Below are 14,889 nucleotides of genomic sequence, written 5' to 3'. Positions count from 1 at the left end.
TCCCCGACCCTGCTCGAGTCGAGGATTTGTCACCCTGATGGTATGTGGAGATGACTGCTCTGAGCTTATTGAGGGTTGGTCAGCCCAAGATGGTGTTGTATACTGAGGGGAGTTCCACCACCATAAAGGTTACCATGATCATCTTGACTTGGGGGTCTTCGCTCAGGGTGACTGGTAGGACGGTTGTGCCGAGGGATGAAATGGAATCACCTGTAAATCTGGTAAGCGTTGATTGAATTGGGGCGAGGTCTTCCTTGGTCAGGCTGAGTTTCCAGAAGGCATCGAAGTACAGGACATCAGCGGAGCTCCCAGTGTCCACCACGATCCTTTTAACCCAAGCATTAGCGATCCTAGCCGAGATGATTAGTGCGTCGTCATGCTCCGGGTACTTGGTTTCTCCTACCAAGAAGGTAATCTCGAGCACTTGGGGTTGCCTTGGGCACTTTTCTACGGTTGCTTGGGCATAAGCCTTCCGTCCCGCCATGCTATCTCCCCCCGATGTCGAACTGCCACTGATCACATCAATCTGCTTTTCGTTCGGCCCCGAAGGATGAGGCGACAATTCGTGTGGCCTCCCGATGTTACAACCCAGGTGCCCTCAACGTATGAGTTTTTCGATATGGTTCTTGATGTCACGACACTCCTTGGTGTCATGTCCATAATCACGATGAAACTGACAATACTTCAAGCGGTCTCTGAGCTCTCATGGTGCCTTCATTAGGTTTGGGGCTTTCAAGAGGCCCCTCTCTCTGATCCGCAGGAATATCTCCGTCCTGGAGGAATTTAAAGGTAGGAGTGTAGGCCTCGGGAGTGGTGTGCCAGGTAAGTCAATCCTCCTTCTTGGCGGCGCCAAGGCTTGCCCTCGGGTTGGTTCTGCTCATGGCCTATTATGCTCCTCGCGCCTTCCTGCCATTAATGCTTCAGCGGCTACGTATTGGTTAGCACATTAAAGCATTTCGGGGATAGCCGTAGGCGACCGCTTGACCAGTGTCTAGAAGAATCTAGAAAGTTAGAGTCCCATCAAGAATGCCTACATTATCAAAGAGGGATGAGCATCGGGCAACACCCGGATTTCAGTAGCAAAGTGTGTCACAAAATGCGAAAGCGGCTCATCATCCTTTTGGCTGAGACCGAGGAGCAAAGCTGCGGACGGCTTCGGTCGCACATTGGCCAAGAAGTTATGCTCGAACTCTTTGGCCAACTGATCGAAGGAGGCGATCGAGGCTCGTATGAGTCGACTGTACCACATATGAGTTGGGCCTCGGAACGAGGTGGGGAACACCTTACACATGAGGGCATTCGAAGTGTCATATAGGGCCATTTAGGCTCGAAAGATAGCGACATGTTCCGTCAGGTCGAAGCCGATGTCATAGGCTTCGAGAATGAGGCAAAAGCTTGGAGGGACTGGCTTGTCCTGAATCTCGAGTGCGAAAAGCAATCCTCCTGAAGAGGCCTCACCAACCTCTTCGGATTTACCGAGCACAGTTGTGCAAGTAGAGAGTTTGCCGAGTCGGACAACAGTGTGTCAGGCTTGGGACTGTCGGAGTGGAGGTGTCAGAGGCTTCATGCGTTGCGCATGGGCACTGGCCTTAGACTCAACCGGCGCTCGGGCTCAGGACTGTCGGAGCGAAGGTGTTGGAGGCTTCATGCGTTGCACATGGACACTGGCCTCAGACTCAACTACCGCTCAGGTGATGAGGTGACGTTCGTCGTCCCAGGCTGCCAGGGAACCAAGGGTGGCACTGGAGAGGGTGGAGGCTATGTGGGAGTAGGAGGTGGCGACTCCCGCTGTGGCATTGCCGGGAGCGTCGAGAGTTGTCCGAGGTGAGGAACGAGGGGAACGATGGTTTGTATCATCCTAGCCAAAACTTGAACTTGGTGTGTCATGTTGAAGAACGCCTCGAAAGAGATGGAAGGTTGAGCGGTAGTCATTCCCAAGGGTTGTTACGGAGCCGTTGGCCTCCTGCTCGGGGGGAGGTAGGTGTGGCTCCCCAAACCCCAGAGTTAAGTGGGTCTGGAGGCACTCGTTACCCAAGTGTTCGGGCACATTGCCTTGTTGGGATTGATCCTGCGTCATCGAGCCCTCATTCTAGCGCCAATATGATAGTGATCCTTTACACCGTGGTTGAGGGGTCAGCATGGCTTAGTTCAGTCCCGGGTGCGCAAGATCATCCACGTCGGTACTCGGGCGACGGGAGTCGTCATCCGATGGGGTTGGACTTGGGCTTTGACTTCAAGATATAGAGACTCCCCCTTTTATTAGTCGCCCTCCGTTTTACTATTGCACACAGGTCAGGGTTAGGAAGGTGGTTCCTGATTTTGACCCCTCCGAAGATTTTGTTAGAACTAGATAGAAAATGGACCAAGAGCCGATCCCTGTCACCGGCCCACGATGGGTTTTTATCCTTCTCCCGAGGATTGGTCGTACATGTCATATTTATAGCTGCTGACCCATCGGGTGACGTGCTTCCTCTTGGAGTAGATGTTGGGCATCCTTAGTGCCATGGCGTCGAATCGTCGCCTCATACTTGATGCTGTCTCGACCTTTATGGGATGACGCTATACTCGGTCGGCCCCGTCCTGATCTTTGTGGGACGACACTGTACTTGGTCAGCGTCATCCCGACTTTTATGGGTCAGCGTTGACCTCGATCGGTACTATCTCGATCTTTACGGGATGATATTGTACTTGGTCGACACCGTCCCAACTTTTACAGGTCGATGCTATACTTGATCGGTGCCATCTTGATTTTTGCGGGACAACGTTGATCAGGCGGTATGGTCCGTTATGTTGATCTTAATGTTGATGTGACTATGAATAGTAGTTTGAAGGTAAGTTAATGTCCTAATAAATGGTTTAATTTTATATTTTTATTTATTTTATTTTATTTATCATATACACAAAAAATCCTAAATGACTCAAATTTATTCAAATAATAATTATGACACTTTAACGTTGCTGAGCAGTGTTCTAATTAATAGGATACTCTACTCGTAAAGCTTTGCGCATAACACGTAGTACCCGAAGTTGACCAGAGTCAACCCCGCCACGAGCCGGTACACGTTCTCCACCTTCGAGCCGTTAATGTCGTCCTGCAGCCACCCGGTGACCCTCCGAGCCATGTCCACCATGGCGGCGCTCAGGTAGAATCCGAGAGCGATGATCAGCGCCATCATCCCTGTCGCAGTGCTCCTCAGCGACCTCGGGAACGCCTGGAAGTATAGCGCCACCTGGCCCGGCAAGTGCAGCGCGTCCGCCACTCCGGTCACCGCCAACGGCAGCACCAGCCACAGCGCGGTCATGGGCACGACCCAGTCGCCATGCTGGCTCTCCGCTTGGTGTGACCGAACGATGCTCGCACGCTTTCTCTCCACCAAGGCGGACGCCGCGATGCCGGCGGTGTTGATGATGTGGCCAAGGCCGATGCGCAGCAGAGGCCTCGGGGGGCGCGGGCTGAGCTTTTGCCAGAGCGGGAGGATGAGGCGGTCGAGGAGTAAGAGGGAGACGACGGTGGAAACGAAGGAGGAGACGACTATGGAGCCGGCGGGGATGGAGAAGCGGGGGCCGAGGGAGCGGTCCATGGTGAGGGCCTGGAGCACGGTGAGGATGAGCTGGATGCCGATGGAGACGCTGAGGAAGATGGAGGCGCTCCAGAGAGGGAAGACACGGAGAAGGGACTTGAAGTCCTCTAATTGTTGGACGGTGCAGAGGCTCCATGGCTTGGCGATGGAGCCGTCCGGCCGCGTGTCGCCATGGCAGATCCATGCGGCCCGGTTCAGAAAGCTGGAGACATCAGAAGTAGATCTCATTGCACCGTAAACTGTACAAAGTCGAAGGACGGAACAGTGCATGGCAGTTGTTTTGATAGATCAATTTAGGCAGCAACTGTCGCATTCCTACTAAAACTTTGACTCAACACGCCTAAATCGTTGACTCGGTCGAAGGTTGATTGACTCATCGAGCTCAGATGTCCCGTGGGCATATTTGCTGTCATCCTCTGCCACCACAACATCCCACTTCCTTATAGCGGCAACGGCCACACGGGCCAGTCCAGTGAAGGGGCTTCCGCATGCCGCCGGCCTTCGGTAATGCTTGCTTCCAAGGAGCACAAGCACCACGGCGTTGGCGTTCGCCGCCGCTGACACGCCGAAGCCCAACGCCCAGCTGATGGAGTCCTCGACGAAGACGATGGAGGTAGAGCCGATGATGCCGACGGCGTACATGACGACGATGGACCAGTTGAAGAAGACGTCCCGGTCGCCGACGCTGTCGAATTGGTGGGCTCCAAAGGTGAGCATGTTGAACTGTGTCCCGCCGGACCCGACGACCATCAGCCCCACCGCCGTGTAGAGGAACGCAAGCTGACCCGCCGATGGCACGCAAGCGTCGGAGATGGACGCACATGGGGGTGGTTGCAGCGACCGGAAGGCGGCGGTCAGTGTGAAGAGGATCAAAGACTACTTGCGATGAAGATTGATGAGAACACAGCCCAAATGCTATTCTTCTAATTAGCATTCCATTGTATAATAATGAATCAATAAAAACGTGACTTACGACATCAGAGCCGATCTAATATCGAGCATGACGAATTGGCCTAAACATCACGTGGATAATATTAGGACTGAATTAGTAGTAGGATGAGTACCACGAAGGTGACGATGACGGAGAAGACGACGACTGGGTAGCACCCAAAGAAGGCATCTGAGACGACGGCGCCGGCCAACGGGGCAAGGCTAGTGCAGCCTTGGACGATGTTCCCGATCTGGGCGGCGTCTACGGCATTGAAGTTGTACTCCTATATCAGGTACACCACCAGGTTGCCCATTGCGCCGGTGAGTGCCAGCCCCTGCCCCAGCATGCTCCCTAAGAGCTCAACAACCGTACTCAGATCACGGTTCACAGAGAGAGAGAGAGAGAGAGAGAGAGAGAGAGAGAGAGAGATGAAGAGGGAGACCTATGATGAAGGCAACTGTAATCCAACCCCCTTTGTTAGCATTCTGAGCTTCGTTAACGATGAGCTTATATCGTTCAGAAGCTCCATCTTCCATCCTCCTCCTCGCTCATGTTTCTCCTCTGCAAATCTCAGGGAAGGAGGAAAGTAGCAAACGAGATTCGTCGTTCATTACAATATGTTACATCATTTCAATGCCGGGGGTTCCTCTTTCATAATCGGAACACTGTTATCTATCTCGTCTTGAATCGGAACGTGCGAGCTTTGGCCCACTGTCATCGTTATCGTGATAGTACTCTCAGACACCCAAACCACATGTACCAAAAGGTCGTACACTTGGGCCATAAGCTAGTAGCCCGATTAGATCCAGGAGTGAATCCAAATAGATTGGATCAGCACATTAATAGATCGGGCTTATCTTGGGCCACAAACTAAGGCCTAATGAATATTTCATCCGATATAGCACATGAATTCCTTTCCATGCCTTTGAAGAAGAATATTTTCTGGAAAAGGGAAAAGGATTTAGAAAAACCGCAATAGGAATCATGCACAATGGATCATGAAATGCTGCAAAAACAGGAAAGGAAAAGTTTACAGGCCATCTTGTGAGAGGAGATGGGCTGCTCTGGCCACCATGAGAGTGACCAGTTGGATATCGCCATGGAATGAATGCCATGCACGCATCACCTTCCTTCGTAACTCTCTCCTTGTTGCATTACCACTCATTCACCCTGTAAAAGCCAAAACTTGCAGTACTTCCATGGAGCCATGCAGGCATGTAAACCAACAAAAGACTTGCTTGTCCTTTGGTGCTCACCTTATCTTCCCGCCCCCACACACACACCCTCTCTCCTCACTAAATCACACAAATCCAGCGAGATATTTTTCCTGCTCCGAGAGGTACAAGAAGACTACCGGGAACTCACATCTCTCTCCACTTTACGCTTTAATTAGTTTGTTTTGAGTTGGTGCAATTGCATGTGAATGTACTTTCATGAGTTCTCCCCTCACGTGACCTTTGGTGGTATATCATCAGAATCTTAGAACAGGCCAAATGAGATCAAATACATATCAGCAGAAACAAAATCCAGAGGAAAAAACCTCGGAAGCTCATGTAAATCCATGGATATATAGAGCATCCCCCTCCAAGCTAATACAGTCAGAGAAGATCCAAACAACGGGTAGCAGTAATGCATAAAACAAGATGAATAGATTGGTAGTCTGAGAATCCTACAGACGTTACAGCAATTAATGCTCCTTGCCATACAACTCATCTTTTCCTTTGTTTTCTTTGTTTTAGATGATGAAGAGTATCTTTCCAGCAGCGGTATCTTTGTTTTAACTGTGGCAGATGCTCCAAGAGAGAGAGAGAGGGTAGTTTTTGGAAGTGACAGTCTGCCAAGAAACACAAGACAAGAGCAAACTCTTGATGAGTGCTTGGGGAGTTACTTGTAGCGTCCTAAGAGAACGACGGTGAACAGGGAGGAGTCACGAGAGGGTTGTCGAAGTACAAGCAGACAAGCACGGCAGCAAGCACAGCTGCAAAAAGATGGTGATGGTGCCACAGCAACTGTTTGTCACCCCCCCCCCCCCTCCATCTTCTTCTCTCTTCCCTTTTCTTGCATGCTTCTCGCTGTCACACACTGTGTAGAGTTAATTTTCTGTAGGAAAACAAATCAGAAGAACATAGCTTAGTATGTGTATCGCACAAACACGTTCTCTTCTTCTTCTTCTTCTTCTTTCTCTTCTTCCTCCTCCTCCTTTTTCCCAATTGAATTGGGGTCATGGGGATGGTGCAGCAACAGTAAGATTCATATGACAATGACGGTGTGGTTGAAGCCTTTTCTTGCGCTGCTTTCCCACCGGCGATATGCTCACGCATGTTAGGACAAAAGTCAAATCAAACAAAATAGCTTTGAACTCCTTTTTGGTTGCACAAATCTTTCTGTTGATTCCACTTCGATGGATGATAAGAAATAGGAGCCTTTATTGGCCTTAACCAAGCATTCGTTGCCCGACTGGATGTGATGATCGTATGTAGTATTATCTAAAACATCAATAAATATCTCAAATTGCCTTTATGTCTGGCCATCAGAAGCATCTTGAATTTCTCTGAGATCTCAATTCAAGAAAAGATTTATGTCATCCAAATTGCTTAAAGACAATGTTGTATTTATCCTGACATCCTGCCATGCAGTGCACACAGCTCATGCATTGGGACTTCCATCTTTCTTTCTTCCTTCTTTTCGCCTTTTGGATTCAAATGCAAGACTAGATGGTTCTCATATCATGTACATATCTCTCCGGGGGGTTGAAACAGAGGAACAACAGCACGGTCACTGCCAACTTGAATCGAACAGGTGGCCAGCAGATTTCTTGGCCGCAGTCATGTCGATGGAGGCGGCAAGCTTGTATTATTTCCCAAAGATTGGATGCCACACCGCTGTATCTATCCGTCCATCCATCCTTGTGGTGATAGATAGCAAGAGGAAGTCGCCAAAACCTAATGCCAAGTTTTGGTAGGTGTGACAACGCTGCTATGTTCTCCACGTGAGGCCTCTTTGGCCTGTTCCTTTGTATATATTGTTTCTTGCTCTTCATCTGATGCATGTGAACAACAAAATGATAGTGGATATCCATTGGCTGTCGAGTAATGTTGGAATAAGCTGCGATCGAGAAATCTCACATGAAAAACCACCGCATTATGTTTCGTGTTGCAACAGTAGGGAGTGTATATGGTTAGTAGCTCTGTGAATGATAGATACGACCGAGACATGTACAGCTGCAAGTTTTCTGCATCATGACCCTCTTCAGATCCAGCGAGTAACTTCTGCCTGTGACGATACAGCGAGGGACACGTCTAAAGGGAAAGAAACAAGCTCATTCCACTGTGAGGAAAGCTGAATCCTGGATGAACGATGAAGCCTTAACACTTAGGGTTGGAGCACTAGAGGAAGGCGACGCACAAGGCATGCAGAAAGCAGAGGAGAGGGTGAGGTGTGAGTGAGTGAGTGTGTGTGTGTGTGTGGGTACATACATGGCTGAGTTATGACGAACATAGAGGAGGGAGAGGACAGCGAGGTGCATACATGCATGTGAACAGGCTGGTACGTGCTTTGTCGATGCATGCAGCGTGGAGACAACGCAGGTTTGCATGAGAGCAGTGGGAGGAGTTTGTGGACACGGACGCATCTCGAGCTCAAGCAAAACCCCTCGATCCCATTTCGAGAATGGATGCTCACCACTCACGAGTGGTCAGTAAGCCAAAAGCCTCTCTCATCAGAGGTCACGAGAGCATTGCAGGGAGAGAGAGAGAGAGAGAGGCTGCTTGTTCGAGTCTTGTGAGCGTCACGGCAGTGATGCTTCAGGGACAACAGGCTGCATGGAAACCCTACAGGGCTCTCATGTGATTGATTCCTTGGTCTCTCACTCATGATCTGCAACTGTGCATATCACCCTCAAAAGAATTGCTTATCTGCTCACTGTTGGGATCTCTTTCCGAGCTAGAACAGGGTTAGATAAGCTTGATACTGTGCCCATGGATGCCCAGAGTTCCCGGAGACGGCAGCAGCCCCACCTCATCTCATATATGGGTAGTGAATAGCATCCCAAGGACACGAATCACCCAACCAAACAAGTGACGATAGTGAATGGGAACAGCAGTAGATCACATATATGTTCTCTTAGGTTTATGATCGAGGAAGATGAGTCAATAAATGCCAATTGGTTTTGACAATGATTGCGTTGGAGAAGTAAAACAAAAAGGACAACAGTGGTCGCTTGTGTTGTTATTGGTAGTGCCATTATTATACCTCTTCTGTATCCATCTTCTTTCTCTTGTTATCACATCCACCCAACCCTGTTCTTTTAGGCGACAAATAGATGCAGGTGGAAGAATGATGAAGCCATTTAGAAAGCATAAACCAGCAAGTTTTTCCAAAGCCATTTGAGGACTTATAGTTCAACCTTTGGTTGGTGATTATAGTTCAACCCAGTAAATAGGATATATAAAATAAGAGGACAGGTGAGGGATCATCATGATTGCACATCACATGGATTGATTTGGATGCAGCACCCAAGATTTATTTCTTCGAGAAGAGACATAGTGTAATGATATGTGTCAATAATTTCATGATAGAAAGACATTAGTGGATAGGGCTAATGCAACTGAAAGTGTCCTACATATATTCCTGTGCTGCTTCCTGGGAGAATCCTGCAGAAGAATCATTTCTCATGATGGGTGCTTGAGATAGATTATGCTGTTTCTCATATTGGTGGTGGTAAAAAAATGAAATTAATCACATAATTATTGTGAAGGTAGAAGATGAGAAATCATCCAACATATTCACATTTCAGATCTTTGATGCTTTGTTGTCATCATTCATGTTTTATCACCTTGATGTGCATGCCTGATTTCTTAATCTGATTCGGGTTATGATTCTACGTCTTTACAAGTGTATAACATGCTCTGAATTGAAACTGATATCTCTGAGAGAGAGAGAGAGAGAGAGAGAGAGAGAACGGAATACAGAGGTGACGAGGGGAGAAGCCCCGTGAGAAGCACTTGGAGGCATTCACAACTCACTCCACCCCCAAAACAATACAAACTCCCAACCCCTCAACGCCTTGTGCCTTTGCCCTCTATCCCACGTAGCACCCACACGAAAACAACTCTCCCTTGACGCCGTCGCTGCTTTCCATGTCGCTCCCATCACGAGTAGATTCCTCTCTCTCTCTCTCTCTCTTCATTCATTAGGAACTCAGTGTGAACAAATTTGCACTGATGGGTTATTATCATGACATGGCTGTTCATTAGATCCGTGCACGTGCATTGCACGTCAAGTCATCGGATGACGATCTATCACACAGGAATGAAGATAGGAACGAGCAAAAGATGCATGACGACAAGGTGGTGGTGGTGACAGGAATCCTACGAGCGTGACGGGGAATGAGGCACTAATATCTTGCTTGACCTCAGCCCAAGGCAAGATAGGATGGGAGATCAAACTCATCATCTCCTTTTCTTATTGCGTCCCCTTGTTGTGTAGCACAGGCCGGGAACGTTGTGAGATCAAACTCATCTCCTTGGATGGTTGCCTGAAGCAGTTTTATATGACGGAGAGCAGTGCGACGAGAAGATTAGATGGCATACTGCATCAATTAGCGAGTGTTAAGTAGATGGAGCTGTAGGTTTCTTAGCAGGGCAACAATGGAGGCCCCGGTGACTGCAGAAACGCCAAGGGGCAGTCAGGTAATTTTGGTAGAACACTAAGGATGACAGTGGATGCGATCAGCAGATGGATCATACGGGCGCTTCTTCCTCTTTTTAAGCAGTCACCAGACCTCCCCAATAGCTCTGCGCGAGCGAGAGAGAGAGAGAGAGAGAGAGAGAGTCATGGTGTCTCGGGAGCACAAGAGAGCTGCTTTCCATGAGAAGCTGCAACTCCTTCGATCGATTACGCACTCTCATGCAGTAATTTGCTCTATCACTCATCATTTGTCTCTGAAACAATCTGTTCTCTGTTCTCCCAACTTCCATAAACATGCATGACAAGTTGATTTTTCCTTTTTTTTCTTTTTTTTTATTTCCTGAAGAATGAGCAGATAACACATCCAAAATCTCCATCGAGTTGTGAATGTGTGTTTGTGATTTTTTGTTTTGGTTCAGTTTTTGTCGCTAAGACGCATTAAATTTTGTTCTAAGATTTCTCTGACTCTGATAAAACATGTTCAAAGTTCAAGCAAATACACAGGATTTCTTTCACTATGTTGGCATATAGAAGAATGAGATGGTTCCCTTTTCCAAGAATTTGATGGAAGGAAAATTTAAAGAACACTGGTTTTACATTGCTGAATATCACACTAATTATGACCTGAATCATTCTTTTTTTGTTTCCATGGCAGCTAAACAAGACATCTATCATAATGGACGCATCAAAATACATCGAAGAGTTAAAGAAGAAGGTCGATAAGTTGAATCGAGAGATTGCATGCACACAAAACAGAATCGACGACAACACACTACCTATGGTAAATTTGATTCCAATCATTGCCTTTGCTTGGGGGACTGGTTTACTCACTGTTGAAGCTGGTGTCCATCTCTGCAGGTAACTGTTGAAGCCCTACAGAAGGGGTTCCTCATAAATATCTCTTCGGGGAAGAGCTACCCGGGATTGCTCGTCTCCATTTTGGAAGCCTTTGAGAAGCTGGGACTCAGTGTCGTGCAAGCTAAGGCTACTTGTACTGATACATTTCGCCTAGAAGCAGTTGGAGGAGATGTAAGATGCAAGATCAATATTTACCTGCAAATATACACTTGAAGTTAGCTAACTAGGCAAGCTAAAACCAAAGAGTTTCTCGTATCTAAACATTTTCATATATATTGATCAACTAACTAAATGATATACAAACACTATGCTGAATAATGTTATAGCTAGAAAATCTTGTGCAGACTCAAAATACACTACAGAAACCCTAGCGTGGGTTGGGTTGACCTTATATATCATAACTTATTTCATGACATTAGGTTACTAAAGACGAGTAATCTTCTAGAGAGATATAGAGGTTAAAATCTTTCACCCTGATGGGTTTGATTCTTTATTTTCAAGTAGTGTACATGCCATTCCATGCATCTGTTTTGTGCATGTATATGTTTGTCATGCTTGTTTCTATGTATCCTAGCATTTTTTTTGGCAACCTCAATGACATGAACCTCCAAAATTCTTCCTCATTGTTTCTATTGTACATGCACCTAAAATGAATTCCTCAAAATCTTTGAGTATACATGCTTGTTTGCTTGAACAATACTTCTTCATGCGGGAAAAATCTAGATATGCAAAACTAGTTTGTTGTCCATTGGTAATATGAGCTCTCGAACTAGTGATTAGTTCATTTTCCCTTCGTAGGTATAGATTGTGTGGACATGATTGCAACCTATGCATCCTCATGATGCAAATGCCTCGAGGGAAATATTGTTCGAGGACAAAGATTTCAGTCCATGCTAGATATTCATTGACATTGAAACCCTCTGCATACAAACAAATGTACATCTCTCTTGAAGTGAAGTGTAGCAAAATAATTTACGGTTAACTACAAACCTGGAAAAATAAATAAAGATTATCATAGATACTAATGTCAACAAGAAATGAAACATATGGCACATTTGGGTTTCCATTAGTGAGAAATATATGTTCATTCAAGATTCATAAAATTTTCAGATTCAAGTGGCAAGGATGGATGCTCAAATGGTGAAACAAGCAGTTCTGCAAGCCATCAAGACTAGCACCAAGAGTTCTGATCCAGAATGACAGATATATATAGCAGGAGACTTCTTATGACTACCAATGCAACCTTTTATTAACCTTTCATCTACTGTAATTGGGTTGTTACAGCCCTGGCTTGAAGGTAGAATGTCCTATGTAAAATTATATATATGGTTCTTCAGAGCATGGATAAATTTCAGAATTCACATATGCATGCAAAGTACTATCCATAGAAAGGTAGGGTTAACAAAAGAAACAGTACATGACAGTTGATAGTTTAGTTGCTAATAATAAAATCCAGAACAGTATGTCAAAACACAGTAACGTGACTGACAAACTTATGCAAGCTTCCATATCATCTAAACTTTAATTTAATTGTGTAAATTGTAAGGACATAGAGAGATTCCTTTATCATGAGACATCATATAAAGGAAGAGAGTAAAGTAATTGTCATATACTGATCTTCTTTCTACTCAGGAAAATAAAATGGAGGGAAACCAGCAGAGTTCGTTTACAAATAATATGTTGAACAGGAAATATTTGCATGTTCTGAAAAGAAGAGGTAAATAAATATGAGATAGAGAGAGAAAATTGATATAATTTATGAAATGGAAATATTTTCTGCAGTATAGTCATATTAAAGTCATGCAAAATGGTGCCTACATGTGGTAAAAGGCTCTCTCCAATGTTGTGGACAGGTCAAAATTATTCGATTTTGTTTAGTAATAATCAAACCTTAAGAGTAATACTAGTTTATACAAATACATATGTATTAAGAATATATTTATATATGCAGACAGAGAACAAAATATGCGATATCTCACCTACAGAGAGTATTGTTCTTCAGAAATTGGATAACAGAGAAATAGTGTGCTTTTAGCCGAGCTGAGACTGTTACATCATGCAAGAGTCCGAAAGTCACTTCTGTCACCAGCCATGCAAGGAAATGCCCATGCACTAGTTCCCTGTTCCAATCGCTATTAAGTCATGGAGCACATCCTTTTCACCATGTACTGTTAGTCTGTGGACCTCCTCTTGTCCAGGTTTCATAATGAAGGCCTGGTTGCTCAAGCTCAGAAACATAGCTTGGAGTTCCAGAAATCCATCCATGGACCTTGTCCAACATGCGCACTGTGGATCAGCCCCTTTAAATATGGCAATGGACCTTCTGTAATCACAGAATCACAACCGAAAGCTGCCTTGTGACACAAATTAGTAGAATCAGAAACAAGTTCAGCAGTGTGTTTTTTTTGTTATTACAGCGGCAGGAACCAAAATTCATAATGTGACAGGACTACAACAATATAATTAGGCCATAAGGGAGATTTAAAGAACCAACCATGTTGACTCCTAATCAGACTGCAAGCATACCACATCTCTCTGTTGACACTGGAGTACAGCAGCTGGGTACCTGGAGATGGAGGCAAATTGTAAGGTAAATATGGGCATTTCTCTTTCTATCAGCAATAGAAGACCAGTCAAATTCCCTTGTTATGACTGATTCATCAAATATTCTACCACGGAAAACAGCATTAACAGCTTAACAGAGACAAAAAAAATGAATATCAGCAATAAACAGGGTACAAGTAGCTAATAAAGGTCATCATCTTACATGCTCCCAGACAAATCAAGTTTCACCAGACACAGGGTTCATCAAATCACTGAAGATTGAACTAAAAATCAGCTGATACTTTGCTTTTTTTAATGAACATATCATTAGGCCAATGGATTACCTCGCTCGTTAGATAAAACAAGCAATGCAGGTCACTTCCAGGATGTGATCCTGCAAAACAGCAGTTAATTCACAGTGAAATTTTGGAAGTCAGATCCTGCCAATATTAATTCAAAATTTAGCTTCTGTCCTCCCTTCACGACTTAAATACTGGTAGCAAAAGACACAAGAAGCCATCTTATCACTTCCTACATACACTTCTGGCTGTGAAGAGTATGGCCTTCGAACAGATGTCAAGTTACTGAACTGGCTCAATAACTGTCTCTCTTCGAAGCCAATGAAACCAATCATCAACATGACAACCTCCATATGAGACAATCAACCTTGAAACTGACATTACCTCAAACGTTAGGTCACGAAAAGGATAGGGCTTTTTCTCCGGCACCTAAACAAAGAACCACACAATCCAGCATTAATTCTGGAATAGATGAGTAGTTCACCGAGCCAGTTCAAGAAACATCCAGAACCCCCAACACTACACAAGCAAAAGTGGAGTTGCACAAATCTAAAAAGAAATCTCAAAACTATAACATAAACCTTGAACAATTCAATGCAACCAAAGAGATTCATGGTTCAAGCACTATTAAACCACCGATCCAGTGGGCGCAGCCCCGCCGCAACCGTGCTCCGGACAACCATCGTCGTCCGTGGCGGTGCCGATCCCGCTCGCAAGCCCCGCGGAGATCGGCGCCTGACCCCGGTCGATCAGCGACTCGCCAGGCTTGGGGCCTTCGTTCCTGTGGCCGGGCGCAGGCTTCTGGTCTACGGGCTTCGGCCTGCTTTGTCCGGCCTAAAGTAGTAATAAGGCAAGCTTGCGATCGCAACTGAAATGGTTTAGAATAGCGGCACATAATTACTCCTACGAGTTCAATTCAGTTTGATTCAGATTCAAAACACGATTGAGTTGCTTCCGTTTGCTACGCAATGATCGCTCAATATGTTTG

General features: G+C 45.8%; 3 protein-coding genes and 1 long non-coding RNA gene across 15 annotated transcripts; 1 reads left to right on the top strand and 3 right to left on the bottom strand.

Moving 5' to 3' along the window:
* Positions 1 to 2,987: 2,987 nt before the first annotated feature.
* On the bottom strand, positions 2,988 to 3,809 carry LOC135594770 (protein NRT1/ PTR FAMILY 2.7-like). The gene has a single exon (XM_065085278.1). The coding sequence runs from the start codon at positions 3,807 to 3,809 to the stop codon at positions 2,988 to 2,990; it is 822 nt and encodes a 273-aa protein (XP_064941350.1).
* A 90-nt stretch (positions 3,810 to 3,899) lies between these two features.
* LOC135594997 (putative protein NRT1/ PTR FAMILY 2.2) lies at positions 3,900 to 5,114 on the bottom strand. Its single transcript, XM_065085496.1, has 3 exons — positions 4,955 to 5,114; positions 4,646 to 4,863; positions 3,900 to 4,457 (listed from the first exon to the last, which is right to left on the bottom strand). The coding sequence occupies exon 3, from the start codon at positions 4,329 to 4,331 to the stop codon at positions 3,900 to 3,902; it is 432 nt and encodes a 143-aa protein (XP_064941568.1). The 5' UTR covers positions 4,332 to 4,457; positions 4,646 to 4,863; positions 4,955 to 5,114.
* A 4,914-nt stretch (positions 5,115 to 10,028) lies between these two features.
* Positions 10,029 to 12,419, top strand: LOC135586014 (uncharacterized). The gene is made up of 4 exons (XM_065086711.1): positions 10,029 to 10,424; positions 10,856 to 10,981; positions 11,059 to 11,229; positions 12,169 to 12,419. The coding sequence occupies exons 1-4, from the start codon at positions 10,236 to 10,238 to the stop codon at positions 12,256 to 12,258; spliced, it is 576 nt and encodes a 191-aa protein (XP_064942783.1). The 5' UTR covers positions 10,029 to 10,235; the 3' UTR covers positions 12,259 to 12,419.
* LOC135595587 (uncharacterized) lies at positions 10,737 to 14,722 on the bottom strand. 12 transcript variants are annotated; one of them, XR_010480493.1, is made up of 6 exons: positions 14,483 to 14,722; positions 14,286 to 14,330; positions 13,947 to 14,211; positions 13,553 to 13,624; positions 13,038 to 13,408; positions 10,737 to 11,253 (listed from the first exon to the last, which is right to left on the bottom strand). It is a non-coding gene; the product is annotated as an uncharacterized LOC135595587 (long non-coding RNA). The 12 variants fall into 12 exon arrangements; XR_010480495.1 differs by having other exon boundaries at positions 13,947 to 14,042; positions 14,142 to 14,211; positions 14,286 to 14,720; XR_010480486.1 differs by having other exon boundaries at positions 13,947 to 13,996; positions 14,483 to 14,719.
* Positions 14,723 to 14,889: the final 167 nt, after the last annotated feature.

The sequence above is a fragment of the Musa acuminata genome, chromosome BXJ1-10 (assembly GCF_036884655.1).
Source record: "Musa acuminata AAA Group cultivar baxijiao chromosome BXJ1-10, Cavendish_Baxijiao_AAA, whole genome shotgun sequence".
In the NCBI taxonomy this organism is placed as follows: Eukaryota; Viridiplantae; Streptophyta; class Magnoliopsida; order Zingiberales; family Musaceae; genus Musa; species Musa acuminata.
This window is presented reverse-complemented; position numbering and strand designations above follow the sequence as displayed.